The sequence below is a fragment of the Simochromis diagramma genome, unplaced genomic scaffold, assembly GCF_900408965.1.
Source record: "Simochromis diagramma unplaced genomic scaffold, fSimDia1.1 OVJJ01000610.1, whole genome shotgun sequence".
Taxonomy (NCBI): domain Eukaryota; kingdom Metazoa; phylum Chordata; class Actinopteri; order Cichliformes; family Cichlidae; genus Simochromis; species Simochromis diagramma.
The window spans coordinates 41,818-59,087 of record NW_024387063.1 but is presented as its reverse complement, the minus strand read 5'-3'; the positions used below and the strand labels follow the sequence as shown (position 1 = coordinate 59,087).

At 43.2% G+C, this 17,270-nt stretch overlaps 1 protein-coding gene across 1 annotated transcript in view; it reads right to left on the bottom strand.

Moving 5' to 3' along the window:
• Positions 1-335: 335 nt before the first annotated feature.
• nacc1b (nucleus accumbens associated 1, BEN and BTB (POZ) domain containing b) overlaps positions 336-17,270 on the bottom strand; it is a 36,271-nt gene continuing 19,336 nt past the window's right edge. Inside the window, 5 exon segments of the mRNA XM_040045219.1 lie at positions 336-13,444; positions 14,831-14,928; positions 15,090-15,331; positions 15,333-15,388; positions 16,094-16,553. Coding sequence (XP_039901153.1) covers positions 13,116-13,444; positions 14,831-14,928; positions 15,090-15,331; positions 15,333-15,388; positions 16,094-16,553 — 1,185 coding nt within the window. The 3' untranslated portion in view covers positions 336-13,115.

The following is a 17,270-nucleotide window of genomic DNA, read 5'->3' as shown; positions in this document are numbered from 1 at the left end:
AACCAACTGTAACCTCTTGAGCTGAGTGCAGATTTCTGTCTGCAGTTCCTCTCATGACCACTTGAGGCTCCCCAGTGACACCCATTATTAACTTAAAGTTTACATCCTGGTACAAAAAAAAAGGTTTTAGTCTCTAAAGCTAATTTCAGATCTCATTTTATGAGTAAAAGATGAGGTTTTTATTTGTATGATGTGAATATGATAAACATGGGACCTGCATATACAGTAGTGGTCACACTGAATGAGGTCACATGTTTTTAAAGTAACCACCTTTTCAGATGGTGATGCATTTTGGACAAAAGTAAATCGCAGCAAATAAAGACACAACGCCGCTGTAAGGTCAGTCCTGTTTGTTACAAACCTTTTATTAAGATATTCAGATTTCTTCCTCATTTTTAATCAGTCTGGTTTCTTTTTCTCTTTACAGTAGTTAATGTGCAATTATCTTTATTACTGGGTCACAGTTAGGAATTCACAAAGTTATTGGCACTTGGAACACATGAGGGAAACACTGGCATGTACAAGGAGAGCAGGGTGGGGGGGTGGGGGCTGATTCGAGGGAGCATCTGGGCAATCATCTGTATGGAGTTCAGGGGGAAGAGGGGGCAGGGCTTGGGTAAAGGTCTGTGGGGAGAGGTGTGTGTGTGGTGGGGTGAGGTTGGGTATTTTTCTTTGACATCAGTAGATGCTACTGCATTGTTTTTGTTATTTTTATATATTTATATATATTTTTTAAACTTCCAAAAGCTGTCATTTCACTTTTCCTTTTTTTTCTGGGCTATGAAGAATAATAAAGAATAATACCTCATGCTGCGAGTGCACATCTAACAATCAAACTTTGATAGTGCTTCTATGTCATAATGTACAGTTTATATATTTATATATTTATAGTGGAAGAAAAAAAAGGAGAAAAGAAAGATCTGCAGACTGTTTTCACCCAACAACACCAGAGACAAGAAATAAAACTTAAAAACAAAAAAAGAGTCATTCACGGTTGCTATGATCATATGTAAGCCCCGCCCCCGTTTCTGAAGCATGATTCTGAGGTAAGACTGTGTTGACATGGACTCCCAGCTTGTGTCCCGTTTCTGTAAAAACCCTGCACTGTATGCATTCAAATGGCCCGAGAGCGCTCTGCTGAGGCTCCTGGGTTTGTTCCTGAAAAACAAAAAAAGTATGTACCTGCTTTGTAACGGCAGCCACAGCAGTTCAGAAGCTGCTCGCAGCACTGAGATATCTGTGGGGATTAAGGTCTGCTATGGCTGAGAGCTCCCGAGGTAAACTGGTACTTTTTCTTTTTTTTTTCTTTTTTTTTTTGAAAAACTGCATCAGCGACACGAAGACGCACACACGCACACGTGTCCTGCAGCACCTCCAGAGAGTGTGCAGGTGCGGGTGCGAGCTTCGGCATCTCAGAGGTTTGCCTGTTTTGTATTCATGTATACATATACAGTATATATATAGATATTTATGCATCTGTGAGCATGTGTGTTGTCTCTGGTGTGTGGGGATTTGGGGAAAGAGAAGAGTAAATGTTTCTGATAGACGACTACAGACCAGCAGACAGCAGGAAAAAGACTCGCGCAGCTCAAGGACCGTATCGGAGGTCGGGAGAAGGGGTGAGAGAGGTCAGGTCCGCTACGCCGAGGAAGAAGTGGAGGAAAGCTGGCTGAGCAGAGGGATGGAAGGCGAGACACAAACCAAGAGGCTTCACTTCAGGATTACAATCTTGTATCGTCTTGCGTCCACTTCCTGTTCACTATTCTCAAGTTTAGCCCGTTTTTAACCACACAACAAAAGTGTCGACAGTCTCAGCAGGGCCCCTACACAGGAAAAATCCACCCTCGATTTCTACAACTTCGACTTATCAAGTGTTCAGACATCCTCTGTCTTTTGGGGGTGTTTTGGCCTTTTGTCCATCAGTTTTTGTTTTCCTTTCTGGAATATGTTATGGCTTTGTACTTTGGTTTTGTGAGTCTATAATTCATACAGTTTAAAAAGAAAACTTTGCTCTTCAGCATTAAACCTGCACTAGTGCAAATTTGTTCAAATAGTGACAAACCATCAGAGAATTATCTCCCTGCTGGGAAGTAACTTATTTAATACTCTACTTTAAAACTATTTAGATTCTATTTTGTATTCTTGCACCACAAAACACTTCTTCACATTTACACTAACAGGTGCACTCAAAACTGAAAACGAGTAGAGACACCAAACATTTGGTAGCCAAGCGGAGGATATGTTGTTAGCACAGATAATGATGCTACGGCTAGCTAGCATTAACATTTAACGTTAACATCACATGTGCAATGTTAATGCCCTGTTTGGTATTTATGTGTTAAATAGTCCTGACTGTAAAAGAATTTGGTTGTTAGCATCATTAGTGCAGATACTGACAATTGTGCTAGCTAGCTAAAACAGTACTTTTTTTACTTTAATGCATTAATGACTGTTAAATTGTTACAGTGACTGTAAAATAATATCATTTTTCAGCATTTCAACTATTTTTAAATATCTTTTTAAAAATATTCGACATATCATGGCAGGTGCAGTGAAACACTGGAATCATCATTTTTGCTAACAGCCCAGACACAGGCTTCGTTTAGCAGTTATAAAGCCAAAATTTTCAAACAGTAGACCAAAACCAAAGCTAAGAAAGTTGGCACAAGGGAGGATTTTTCCTTTCGTATTTTGACCGCACATTAAAAATTTGTTGAACAAAAAGTGAATACAAGTGTCAAAAAGATAATACAGTGTCCATGCATCAGATAAACTGGATGGAATTTTTAGCCCAAAAAGACACTCGAGTACATCTGAAAAAAATCACTTTCTTAAAAAGTTCTTAATAATTTGAATACATATAATTGGTTTTACTTTCAAGCTCAAAACTCTCGATTGACCCTGAACCAGTAAACCATCAAATTCTTATTGTACGATCGTTCCTCTATTGGTGATTTCTTTTGTTCATTTCCACTTCCATATACGTGTAGGAACCCTGTTTGAATCAGCAAGACCAGACTTCACCCTTTGTTGGTAACCCTCACCCAACTCCCACCCACCCACCTACCTACCCACCTGCGTTCCATTGCAATCCATTCCCACATGGGTGAAGGATGATCATCATTTTTACACTTTACAAGAGAAAATAAACATACAAAATAAAAAGGGAAGTACAAAAATGTAAAAACAATTCAAATAAGCCCCCCCAACCCACCCCAAAAAACCAAACAAAACTCACATTACATCTACAATTGTCAACCTTACATCAACAAACGTCCCTCTTCTGATGCCGACATCCAAACCACAGACAGGAAGTGACACGGTGAGTGTGCTGGGAAAGGTGCAGAGGGCTTTGGCTCTACTTAACAATTGAGCTCTTGCCCAAAGGTGCTTTTCTTTTCTATTTTTAAGGGGAAAAAAGATGACTCCACTTTCTCCATGTCACTTTTGTTCCTCGCTGTGGATCGGACGCCGAGACAGAGATCAGGAATGAAAAACATGTGGAGTGACTCGTGGATGGAGGATGGAAGCAGGAAAACGGCTGCAGTGCTCTTTTCTTTTGGAAGTCATGTCGGCAACATTTCAATCTGCTGACAGCTTTTATTTGGCATCGCAGACATTTTGGCAGGTTTGAATTGGATTTGTAAAATGAGCAGCAGTAGCCTCCGGCAGGCCTGCTGTTAAGGTGCTCGGATAAAAACAGTGATCGAGACTCTTTGATTACAATCATAGCTTTTGTGGGATCACTGTTTCTTGGGATCCTGCCACCTGGTGGTTTTGGCATTTACTGCAACTTCTGAGCCCCCCCCCCCCCTCACCAATTCTCTGAAGCTGCAGTAGCTGTAATTAGCCCCCAGGTGACGTTTTAAAGAGGAAAAAAAACATTCAAGCAACAATAGCTTATTCTTTGTGGAAAAGCTGGTCCTAGAACCAGGTCAAGTAAACTTACTTTGGGTCGATTTGTGGTGTAAGTTTATGCAGGCTTGGCAAAGACTCTGATCTGAATTATGCAAAGACAACAGCGAATAAGATTTCATCCATGAAAGGACAGTTTTTTTAAACAGACATTCAGACACATTGCCTTAAAATGATGTGAGCCCGCCACAGTTTTGTTTGCCTCAGCTCTCCATCCATTTTTCAGTCCGTCCTGATCATGTCCCGACAACGGCTGCAGTACAGTAAAAAACAAACATCTGGTCCAGCATTACACCGCCTCTCCAACCCTCCCCGCCCACAGCACCTCAATCATACAACAATCGCAATGCAAAAATATGTGGTTCTCTTTCTCTATTTTACAGCTAACCAGCTTTGACTCTTTTTTAACACAACTTGGCAACTCTACATACAGGTGTTAATGTCTTATTAGTAGCATCTCCTTTAAAAATAACTTTCAAAAACTACAGTACGCTTGCTCGAATGTAAAAAACAACAACAACAAAAAAACAAACAAACACGATGAAAAAAAAACTGTAAAACTCAAACAACCAAACTTTTAGCACTTTGCTCTGGCCCCGCTCAACCTCGAGTTAGAAAACTGTGCTCAGGCATAGCTGCCCTACAAAGGGGCAAAAACTGCAACCGACTTTAAAAGGTCAAAGGTGACAGATGATCTTTAAATCTTATATGCTAAAGAAAAACAACAATAATAAAAAAAGATATTCTGTGATATACAGCCTATCATACTAGGACGTCCGAGGCTTACTGTTCAGGTTCATACAGTTTTTTTCTCTTTGCACGTCTAAGAGTGTTTAAAACTTCTGTCTCGTCTCTCCGTAGCACTCGGCTACTTGCTTGTAACATTCCCTCCAAAACGAAGAGTAAATAAAACAGATATGAATAAAAATATCCCTTAGCTCTGCTCGCTGGAAGTACGCCAACTTTACAGGAACTGTGAAGTTCTGGACCGATACCCAATAACCCATTCAGATATTTTTTTCCAACTGTTAATGGTTTTTTTTAATTATTTCAATCTTTGTGCCAAAAATCATTATAAAACATAACTGCCCTCTTTTAGAGCCTTTCAGCTCTTCAGTGTCTTTTTGAACATCTTATCAACGGAAATTAATCGGACAACAAATAAACATTGATCACTGATATCTGCACCTGCTGTTACCAGTCAACAGGGTTGATATCAACCATTATTTGTATATTTTAGAGCATCCATATGAATCTATCTTGAGAATCCTGGTTCTGAAAGCCAACTCGAGCCTCTGTGCACCCAGCTGACTACCCAAACCTCCAGATGACCAGGTCAAGCACCATCAGACAGCAGAAACTCCATCAAAAAGCTTCCCTCTAATCACGACTCCTGCACTTTGTTCTCCTGCCTGCCTCTGTGGAAAATTTAAGACATGCAGACTGTTGTGTTAAAACAACGCTGTAGGCTAACGGCTGCCTCAGTAGCTGCTTTTGGACCAAACCAGACCTACCAGTCTTTGATCTGGTTGCATTTGCACCAGTAATACAAACTCTGAAGTGATGTATTTCCCAGGCCAGTGCTTGGTAATTTCCAATCACCTCCTGTTGTGGTCTTTTCATTTCCTGTAATCCCGCTCTATCTAGTTTATCACTTCTCTGCGGACGCCTGGCAGCAAGTTGAAGGGAAATGCTAGCAGGGACTATGTATTCACATCATGTTCTTTGTTTCAGAGAGGTTCGAGACAGCCTGGACTTCACTGTCAGTTCACTTCTCTGCATTTTGGTCCATTTTTAAGGCTAATATAAGGAGCTGTTCTTTACATGCCTAACCTTTTACCACCATTTACTTTTGCTGGCCCTGCATTTGCATGTTCAGCTGCTCAAAGTACACTTACATCCTGACTAATCACATTACATTTCCCTCACTGAAAGTTCCTCGATTGTTGAGGAAGAACTTAATTCCCAGGAGGACATAAAGAAAAAAGACCTTAAAAATGGAGCTCTATGAGCGACGAAGGCCCCGCAATTTGTGTAAAAAGTGGGGTACATCATCCGTTGTTCCCAAAACTAAGGTACAAAAGCAACTAGTATCTCCCAACCTATGACCCTGTGTAGGATGTTCTTATATGAAAAGGATACAAAACCTCTCTCTGCTACATAATTACACATATTATTGCTTTTTTCCAAATTCTGAATAATTCAAGGACTACGTCTAGAGTTCTCCTTTTTGATGCCACTTCTGGGACAGTCTTGATGTTTCTACAAACAATTTGGAAGATTTTTTTTTTTTTAATCCAATTTGTGTCAGGAAAACAAAGAACTCTTCATTACAAGCTTTCAGCTTGTTATCTCATCTTTTAACATTTAACCAGTGCAAGATTGATGGAACGACAGATAAAGATTGGCCGGTGCCATCTTATTTGTGGATGGGCCAATGGCGGTCAGCAAGGCAAATATTGATACAGTGGTGCATCCAGAGCCCTTTAAACTGCCTTGTTCAAACAGTCCAAACATCCAATGATATTCAATTGAGCATCACCGAGGAAAGGACGAAAACAAGCAAATATTTACATTTGGAAGCAGAACAGAAGTGGGAACCAGTGATTCTGATGATTCAGCTGATAAACTGATTCATGCTATGGTGATCGATTGATCATGTCAGCTCTGGTTCTTGCACACAGTTTGCCATATAATGAATATGGAGGTGATATTTTGCTTAAAGAGGTCACATGTAGAAAATAAAGTTGTGTTTCAGTGTACTGTGAAACACTGTAAACTCACACTGCCCCTTATTACGAAGCTCAAATGGCCTCACACTGTCACACCATCACACTGCAGTGCTTTAAAAGAATTCAGCCAAATCTGTTTCTGGACATTAAAGGTATTACTTAAATATTTTAAAAATTAGTGCAATTTTAACTTTGTGGGGTTAAAAAAAAAGGCGCTGAAAGGTCACGTCTTTATCTGGATCCCCGTCGGCGTCCACTAACTGGGTGCTCTTCTTATCAAGCCTTTTTAAGAGATTTAAGCAAATCTACCGTTTATTCATTCAAGCCCTAACCCCACCCTTCTGCAAAATGTCACGCTACATAAACAAACAAGCACCTAAGTATTTATCGTGGTGGCACAGGGCCACGGAGAGACAATCACCACATCCTCCTCCCTGTCATTAGTCTCCTCTCTCTTCCTCTCTCCTCTCACTCCTGTGTCTTTGTCTGGATTGAGGCTTTGCTCGTGTGACGGCAGAATGCCGCAATGCCTCGTCTGTCCTGGGAGATTCTTAACAAACATCTCCTCCTCAAGAAGAACAGCAGCACCGCCGCCGCCTCCCCCTCCTCCTCTTCCCCTTACTGCTCAAGTCTTAGATAATTATAATTATTTCTCACTTGGTCACTTGGTTCAACAGTCTGGTTGATATTCACCTCATGATTGGCTGCGTCTCTCATGTGGACACTCTGATTGGCTGGCCACAGCAGCCAAGGGAATATGGGGACAGATAGACCTTCCTCATCAATAGTGTGATTATTAAAAGGTGCGGTTAAAACAAAAGAAGACAGTCGGACCACGGCGTCCACGCGCGCACACATACACACACACACAGCACTGACGTGCCCGGTCAAATGTACCTACGCCCAATTAGTTTCAGATTTGCATTCGAATAGCTCATATGTATGCACACACGCACGCATGCAGCAACATATTTGGCAGCCTGTTCTCTTGTTGTTATAGACAGCTCACCCACACACACACACACACACACAAACACAGATTTACACACACAGACCCACACACAGAAGTGGATACAGATATACAGGAGGGGAGAGTTTGGCAGGGATTTGCATTCTGTGAAGAAAATGGAGTCGAGACAGAAATGAAGCAGTGGTCGATGGAAAATGATGGTTCACGTAATGAAGCAACAAGGGACCCACACTATTTAGCTGCTTCCTTTGTGTGTGTATGTGTGAGAGCGACCTAGGGCGGCAGCAAAGAAGAGAAAGAGAGAAATGTATACATAAAGAGGCGGCGAGACAGAAAGATGTAAACAAAGAGAATGGAAAACAGAGAGACAGGCGAGGACACGGAGAAAAGAGGGAGGGAAGAAGACGAGAGAAAAAACAATCGAGAGATGAAGAGAGGGGTGGGGAGAGGAAGAGAGGGGGGTGGGAAGTGTCAGAGTCCTGGCTGCAGTTTTGCTGCTGTCCCATGCAGGAGTACAGGATGTTTAAAAGGCAGCAGCAACTGGACATCTGGGAGTAAATTTGTAGATTAAAAATCCCCTACTGCAAAAAAATCTGAGTGTTGGAGATTTGCGTTACTTATAAGTGATTTTTATGTTTTTAAAAAAATATCCAGGAAGAGTCGAGCTGTAGTCATGACATGCAGCATGCCCGCAACACATCTGCACGTTTGATATCATACACATATACAGACTCTGTGCTGTGTATATGTCACTCTGCAGGTGTGTGTGTGTGTGTGAGACAGGGGGAAAAAGAAAGGTATGCCGCTCTTGGAGGCAGACAAAAACAAACAGCCACTCATCTCAACCTCTGTGCACATACCACCCACACACCCACACACACACACACACACATACACACACACACATACAGACCTTGCAGAGCTGAGCACCCAAACCACCCACACACAGTGACAGACATGCGCAGTCGCCCCATGAAGCCAGACACACACGTATGCAGCACATAGATCGAGACGCAGACCCAGCCTGGCATAGGCATGCGCATTACACACACACACACACACACACAGTACCACTGTCAAAAGCTCTTTCTAGTGAGGAGGCAGACATTAACATGCCATAAATGGAGATAGAGGGAAGCGAGAGGAGAGGAAAAAAAACTGCATACATACATTAATATGCGCACACACACACACATTAAAAGCACACCCACACATTCTGTTCGCCCACAGATACACACACACACACACACACACAAAGCCTTTACAAACAGCTCCCCAACCCACCCTGCAAGAAACCACACACACACGTACATACACAGCCGTATGCATGCATGCATTCACACCAAATCATCCGAGCGTCCCAGCCACCACCACCCCCCCCCCCCCCCGCTCTTCATCCGTCCCTCTTCTCTATGGAGGCTTAAACTGTCCTCTCCTTCCCTCTCCATCTCTCCCAGATTTTTTTTGATTCCCTCATTTAAGACAGTGCTCTTACACAAAACACTGCGAATGAGCCAAACCACAGAAAAAGAAAGCAAAACAAAAAAAGTGCAAACTGCCCCCCCCCCCCCCCCCCCCCCCATCATATATCTTTCTCTTTTTCTTTCCTTGTTCATGTCTCACACTTGTTCTGTCCCCAGGTATCGAACTTGGTAGAGTCTCTGTGGATCGTACCATGTGGTCCATCACAGAGGGTGGGGCAAGGCGCCTCCCCACTTCCTCCTCTTGGCCTTTAGGTGCTTGTCTCAAGACTAAGGGTTCTTTGACTAATAGCATTTGATTTACATCTAAATATGTATATTAAAAAAAACAAACAAACACATAAACATCTTTACTCATAAAACAGGTTTTAAAAAGCAGACAAATTTTTTTCATAACACTGATCTATAAAAACTGGTTTCGTTCAACGCGCCCCAGAGGTTGCTTTTTTTGGTTCCACACTAAGATCTTGTACAGGGTTGTTTCTGCGTTTCGCTTAAGAGACAGTCTGACTACAGACTCTTTGCTTTGCGTGTGCGAGCGTGTGTCTGTATGTGTGTGGGCGGTGGGTAGAGTCACAACAGCAATATGAAACTGTGACAATGATATTAAACAGTTCAAATGTCTCCACTTGCCCACTTCACTAGCATTAAGGTGCTTCAGGTTTCTTCTATCGCAAAAACACGGGCCACGTATGATTAGGAAAAAGAAATAAAACCTGTGTCCCGTTTGGGTTTTGCCGTGCTCAAAAAACAAAAAATCCACATTTTTGATGTGTTTGTCACAGTGGAAAATTGAAAGTAACGCACGCAGGAAGACAGGAATTAAGAAAGGGGGAATATTTAAAGTGACAAAAGATTTTAGCAAAGCCTGACTGACACTGGGATTTAGAGGAACAATGAAAACTGAGATCAAAGATGCATTAATCTGCTATTTAGGTTTGATACTGGTCTGATCGTGGGCTGATCCATTTGGTTCCATTCTTAATTGCTCTGTGTGGAGGCATTTCGAGCCTGCTACTCTTAACTTTGACTAAATCTAATAAAAAGTTCTTCCGTCACTCTCATTAGGTTTGCTTTAACAATTCTTAGAAAGCTTTTATTAAACTTGGAGTAATGTAACAGGGTTATCTCCATTAACTCCATTAATATTATTTGACCTCACCTGTCTCTTGTCAGCACCAGTCGCAGCACTATTTCAGTCTTGATTCAGTCTCAAGACTGAAAGAGTAGCATCAGTGCACGCCTGTGCTGTCTATTCAATTACAAGTTATAGCAGGATAAAGATTTTCACATATTTTTCTGGATGTGCAGATATATACAGTCTCAGTCCTCTCCATTGCAGCACCAACTGTCATACTGCAGTTCACCTCACTGCCAACTTAGTGACTTTGCTGGAACATTTAGCGCCATTTACTGACCTTTTCCTCAAAAAAAAAAAAAACTCCTAGCAAAAAGCGCTACTTCACAATCACAGATCTTCACCACCTACAAGAACTCCCCTCAGAGAGTCCTCCTGCTGCTTAGCGAAGCACCAACCAAAATCTGAGCTCTGCGTGATACAACAATGCATTTCACAAACTAGCACTGCGCTCTGAGACCGCTAAGAATATTGTAAACAATAAAGTGGAAGTCGCTCTTTCCATTTCTACATCACTTCAAGGATGATTTTCTTTTTCAATAAGGAATAACATATATGGAAATACAGATTCACCTGTGATGCCAATATTGCCCAATCAATATGTATCAGTCAGGCTCTAGTTATTAGTTCATTGTTATTGATTGCCACTGCTTTGATTTGAACAGGCAAGATTAAAGGACTGAAATTAAAAACTGGTTATAAAACAGACTGAACATCCATTTCAGACAGCACAGTGGCATTGATGATCAGAGTACCAGTGGGACTAAATCAAACGTTCCTCTGGACCTGCATTCAACTTCAAACTGAACAAGAGCAGAAAGCCCTTTCCAGGGTTTTCTTGATGACTGTATTCAGCTGCGTTGCCAAAGCTGAAGGCCAGTTTTTTTTTTAAAAGAAAAGATCTACTTCTGCACTCTTGTTCTTTTTTTTTCTTGAAAGCTACCACTCACACACGCAAGTACCAAAAGCAACCATGACTGCAACGACTTTCAGGGTTGTTTCTATGCCAACATTTCTCTGATTTCTATCATTTAGCAGCTTTCCTTTTTTTGTCATTATAAGCACTTATAAAGCCAGGAATTTCACTTTCAAACAGACGCGCACAACTTTGAGCCACTTTTCTATCTGCTGCATTCTCCTCAAACACAAAATGTATCTGAAACGTATCGCTTCGATGCGATTCCCCTTTAATTCCCACGTCGCTCTGGTGTACTGTAGCTGATGCAGCTGACAGCCCCCAAATGCGTATTAGCGCATGTATGTGTGCTCACTGCAGTGATGGGTGAATGAATCGCCCAAGCGTGTGTGAAACGCTCTGTCTGGCCTCCCTCGCTCTCTCACACTCTCTGCGGCAGCAGAAACTGTGCGGCCATTCAGACGCACACCTACACGCGCGCACGGAGCCGTGCTGCTCGCCATGTACCGCCGCCTGAATTAGCACCTTTGTCCGTGCCAGGCGAGCACATATCCAGGCGGGCAGAGCCTGAGGAAGCCCGTTCTGTTAATATTCTCAGAGAAATCAATTTAAACATGAGCTGACATGAAAAGAGCACCGCCGCTGTATCCTCTCTCTCTCTCACACACACACACACACACACACACACACTCAATTTGTCACTAAGCTCACAGGCAGAAACTCGCTTTAAGACAATTCTCGACTTTCGTTCAGATTTTTTTTTTAAAAGGGGAGGGGGGGAGTTAAACAAACTTAGAAATTGGATTCTAGCTTTTTCTTATTTTTCTCTTTTTTGCCTTTTTTAAAATAAAGCCACACCGTTTTCTCAGTCAGATACATACAAAAACTTAGTTCGATTGTACTCATACCGCAGGAAATAACACAGTGCATTTATCACACGCAAACTCTTTTACAATCATCGGTAACAAATTTCCTCTCCTTCAGGAGTCTCGGCAAACATCACACACAAAGGTGACAAAAAGAAAAACAGAAAAAGTAAACAAACTGATATTTTATTTTTTGTTTTTTTTAGAGTTTAACGGCCAAAATGTGGAGAAGGTTTGGGAGGGGGGGGGAAGGTTATTGATTAGCCTTTAAACTCGCTAACAAATCTGAACATATCACCAGCCAATCGAAAAGCTGCTGTCCAAGTCAGAGCATTTCTCTGAAGACCAGTAGGTCAGCTTCCCGGCATGGCCAGCTGGGGTTAAAGAGCAGGCTGAGGTCAAGGAGATCATAAACCATGCCAATATACATATTAATATTCATTTCAACCCCTGACCTCACCGAGCCCAAACACTCGGAGAAGCTTTCATCTGGCAGATGAAACAAAGCAAACCAAAACAACAAAACAAAAAGGGCTCGGCGCAACCTCACTCAGCTGCATTTCGAATGCTTCGCCACGCATACATTCAATATCAAAAACAACAGTGTTACCGAAGTTTGGAGAAGGAGCCGTCACCTTCTCCAAACTGGATTACCCCTCCCCGCCACCCCTTCCCCTAGGGAATGTCTGTGATTATGGTAAGAAAAGGTTTTTAGTGACAGTACACACTCTTAAAAACAAAAAATAAAGGCTGAAATCAGGTTTCTAAAGGTTGCAGAAGGATGAGGAACTGGGGGGGGAGCAAACCTCCTTCTGCTACCTTTCACCATGGTTTTCCATCTCTCTCCACAAGAGCATTCAAGAACAAACTGCAGAGATTCATTCTGAGCTGTGGAGACAGACAGAAACGTGGACAAACAAAGGAAGGCAAGCAGAACAAACTGAAGAAACAGATCCCCAAACATAAAGCGGGCTAGGGGAGGAGTGATTACTGTCATCAAGACCAGAGTGGCCATCGTTCTGTTCTCATCACCCCAGAGATATTCCACCCCTCCTTCCATCATTCTGTCCATTCTATCTATCTGTCCGTTCACTCACTCAAAACAAAGTGCTGCTATCTCCCCCCGCCCCCTGCAGGCCGTCTGCCGGCGTGGCTCCGCTTCCCGCTTCGCTGTTGTTGGCTGCTGCCGCTGCAGCCACGGCTTCCAGTGAGGCGGGGTCAAAACCTTGCTCCGTCCCCAACGCGTCGGCCTCCATCTTCACGCTGTCGGCCAGGAACGCGGAGTAGGCGTCGCTGTCGGCCATCAGCAGTTTCAGTTTGGGGATCCAGCTCTTGCGGACGACGCGGCGGGCGTTGGTGCACATGTCGGCAGCGATGGCGTTCATTTCGCTCTCCTTGAAGCTCGGTGCGAAATTCTGGCAGTAGACTGGAGCGAGGCAAAGAGTATGTAAAGGGACAATAAGAGGAAATGATGGGAGAGAAAAACATATGGCAGAGAAACGCAGAAACGCATTAGAGCCTAAATTCTAAAGCTGCAGCTTTGCATACCTGCAGCTCCAAGATCTCACTGACATGTAATCACAGACTGTATATAAACATAGGCCAGTGTGATGTCATTGATTTGTAGACTTTAATTTCGAACAAAGGGCAACCTTTGGGTACATCATACTATTTATTCATCTCTGGCTCTCTTCCACAGCATGTTTTTTGTTCTCTCTTCCTTCTCTCACCCAAACTGGTCCCTGAGCCTGGTCCTGCTGGAGGTTTCTTCCTGTTAAAAGGGAGTTTTTCCTTCCCACTTTCACCAAAGTGCTTGCTCATAGGGGGTCATATGATTGTTGGGTTTTTCTCTGTATGTATTATTGTAGAGTCTACCTTACAATATAAAGCACCTTGAGGCGATTGTTGTTGTGATTTGGCGCTGTATAAATAAAATTGAATTGAATTGAACTGAACTGAACTTGAGGCTGGCTCCAAAAGCAAGTATCATAGACTCCCAAGCCCAATTTGTCTTCTGTAGCTAATGTACATTTTCATAACAACTGTTATAGTTTGCCCTCATATTTATTAGCGTTTAAAGCTCTGGGTGTGCTTGCTTTATGTGACTAGTTGATGCTGGTAAAGGCGACTGTAGCTTCCAGCTCTCTGCTAGGCCTCAGAGCCACTAATTTGAGTCACTTAACTCATTCACTGCCAGCCATTTTCAAATCAGGTAACTCCCCACTGCCATTGACGTCTACGTCAATGGCAGTGAATGAGTTAACTGGATGTCCAGACATGGAGTTTTGGTGTTGGTGTACTGTGAGGAAATTCTACTATAAATATCTGACAAGTCTCCTTGCTTTCTGTGCAGTCAATTCAGTGAATTGAGTGAAATTTTAGTGCGTTATTTGTAGGCTATTTAGCATTAATTAGCAGGTATCTGTATCTGGGCCATGTCAATGACAATCCTTTGTGCTAGCGTTAGCTTATAACTGAGCACATTACCCTCTTGTTTAAATGTGGTCACTTCTTGCTTCAAACTGAAACAGACAGCGGTGACCAAAAAAGCTAACATAACATTTCAAAATGGCACTTCACAACACAAAAGGTTACAATGGGTTGTGTACATCTTTTATATACAGTCTATGATGCAGAAGCCTGAACGTTGACATTTTAGTCACCAGAAAGCATCGTGGTCTGTGCACTGAGGTTTAAGGCAATTTCATTTCGGCTTCACTTTTCCAACCCGACGGCTACGTCCATCTTCCTTATACAGTCTATGCATGTAACTCTCAGTATACATACACTGTACGTCTTCTGTATGACTCACATTTGACAGCGTGCAGCACTCTGTTGTCCAGAGGTTTACGACTGGGATCATTGGTTGAGGAGCGGATGCCGGTTCCACAGCTGTTAGCCAGAGTGCTCCTGAGGAAGTTAAAACAAAACAAAAATACACATCAACACATAAAATACTTGAATGGACAATGCACATCTTTGTCTGCTGTCAACAAGCGCAAAAATGATCAACCATAAAATCTTTATTATATCAGTCTTACAAAAATAACCCCCCAAAATCAGACACTGACCTGTCGAAGAACGCCGCCAGAAGGCGTCTGAGCAGCACTTTGTGGCGGGTGCCGGCGCTGACGTGGCAGTTCATGAGCTGGGCGCGGGAGATGAACACAGAGGTGCCGCTCACCAGTTCCAGCTTCTCAGCCGGGTCTCCTTCCTCATACAGCTTTGGGTGGCAGCGGTTTCCGATCTGGCTGATGAGCTCGGCGGGCAGCGATGCTAGTTCCTGCCGGGACCGCCCCCCCCTGCCCCCCCCGCCCGCCCCCTGAGTCTGGGGCTAAGTCTGGCAGAGCCTCCACCCGCTCCCCGACAACTGAGGAAGGGAAAGATCGAGTGTTACCTTTCTTTTTTTTTGCAATGAGGGTTAGGGATCATTTAAAAATGTAATATAGTAGCAACAGCTTTTCAGCAGTGATACAAAACTTCTAAAGGGAATTACAAAGGGGGCCAGCTCTCAGATGTTAAAAAAACTGGATGCAGGCCGTTCAATCATACACGTTAGCCATAAACTTTTAACATCCAGTTTTAAATGTACTTCTGTTAATGGTCCTTCTTGTTTGAAACCACTGCATATTTACTGTAAGCACATGATGCTGCTCCTTCGAACTTTTCAGTCTCAAGTCTGATCCTAAAACATTCAATAAACAACAAACCTCGCTGTGCCCCAGTTTCCAATTCCTGCGTGTAACAAAAATACCGTTCGACCAACTTTATACACCATCGTTCCATTCAAACCTCCATGTGATTGTCCTCAAACTAGTGATCAAGCAGACCATAAACAGCTCACAAACTTAAAGCAGGACCACAGCTTTCAGCGGTTTCAGTGTTTTGAACATTTCGCTCTCGCTAACATCCTCCACTATTGAGAAAGTTGGATAAACAAACTTTCCACCATTCGTACTCGTAAACACACTACAAGCGCTGCAGAGATCAGAGGAGGAAACTTTTAGATGGAGCTGCACAGTAACCCTGGAATGAACTCACCCGCTGATGCGTTTATCCTGCTGTCAGCGCTTACCTGCTGCTCCGGCGTTCAGCATGCTGTACATGGTGTACATGTTGCAGATCTGTCTGTACTGCTCTTCAGTCTCATCTGCTATATCATCCTCCTCCTCATCGTCGTGGTAACTGATGGGCGAGTCGCTGGTGTACATGCTCAGGGTGCCCGGGCTCGTACCCTCTGGGGTCCCGCCGTTGTTGTTGTTATTGTTGTGGTTACTGTTGAGCACAGCTCCTCCCACTAAAGCGCTGCCTCCGCTGCCCACCAGAGAGGCGTTAGCGGCAGGTCCGCGGCCAGAAGCGTCCTGGGTTATTGTATTGGAAGAGGACGAGGAAGAGGAGGAGGAAGAGTAGCGTGCGGCCTTCCTCAACCCGCCGCCCCCGCCCCCTCCTGACCCCCCTCCCCCATCACGGTTACCCCCCTCCCATAGCCGCTTGGCCACAGGGGTGCAGACCACAGAGTAGGGAGAGCCCTCCGGCTGAGGAAGAGAGAGAGGGAGAGAAACATGCTGGTTATAAACCAGCGCCTGACTGGAACACTCAATAAAACACAGCAATAAACAAATGTCATTTCATGGTTTCGTGGCTTAGAGTACAAATGGTACGTTTCCCATCTCAAGCAGCATCAAACAAATATCACTGGAGGTTCTGGCAGCACGTTTTTAATGCACATATATTGAACAGAGGTGCCGGCCTCAGCTGAAACAGAGCACACATGCTCGTTATTAGAAATGATTTGACTGTAATGAAGCGAGATGGGTTTGAGATAAAACATTCATTCAGCCACTCATTGTCAGTTCGTCAAATGCCTCCCACTGACCATCTCAGACAGGGGAAGATGTACTTCTTACAAGTACAAAATTCCAGGTCGCTACGGTCATAAGTTTATCAAAAAAGGATTTCAATAGATGAAGGTGGGTTTTCTTTTTAGTACAATAGAATTCAGCTATGTAGAAATGATCTTCGGTGTCAAACTCAGGACCTTCTTTCTGTGAGGCAACATTGCTAACCACTGCGCCACCATGCTACCCTGCATCCCCGTTTGTAATTCAAAAAATCACACTGAGAAAATGACAATAAACACAAATCACACATTCTGCATATATTATGAATGGAGTTGTTCTGGTACATGGTGTCATTCCTGGGCAATGTCACACTGATGGTGGATGCTTTTTTCTCTATTCTAGCTTTAACAT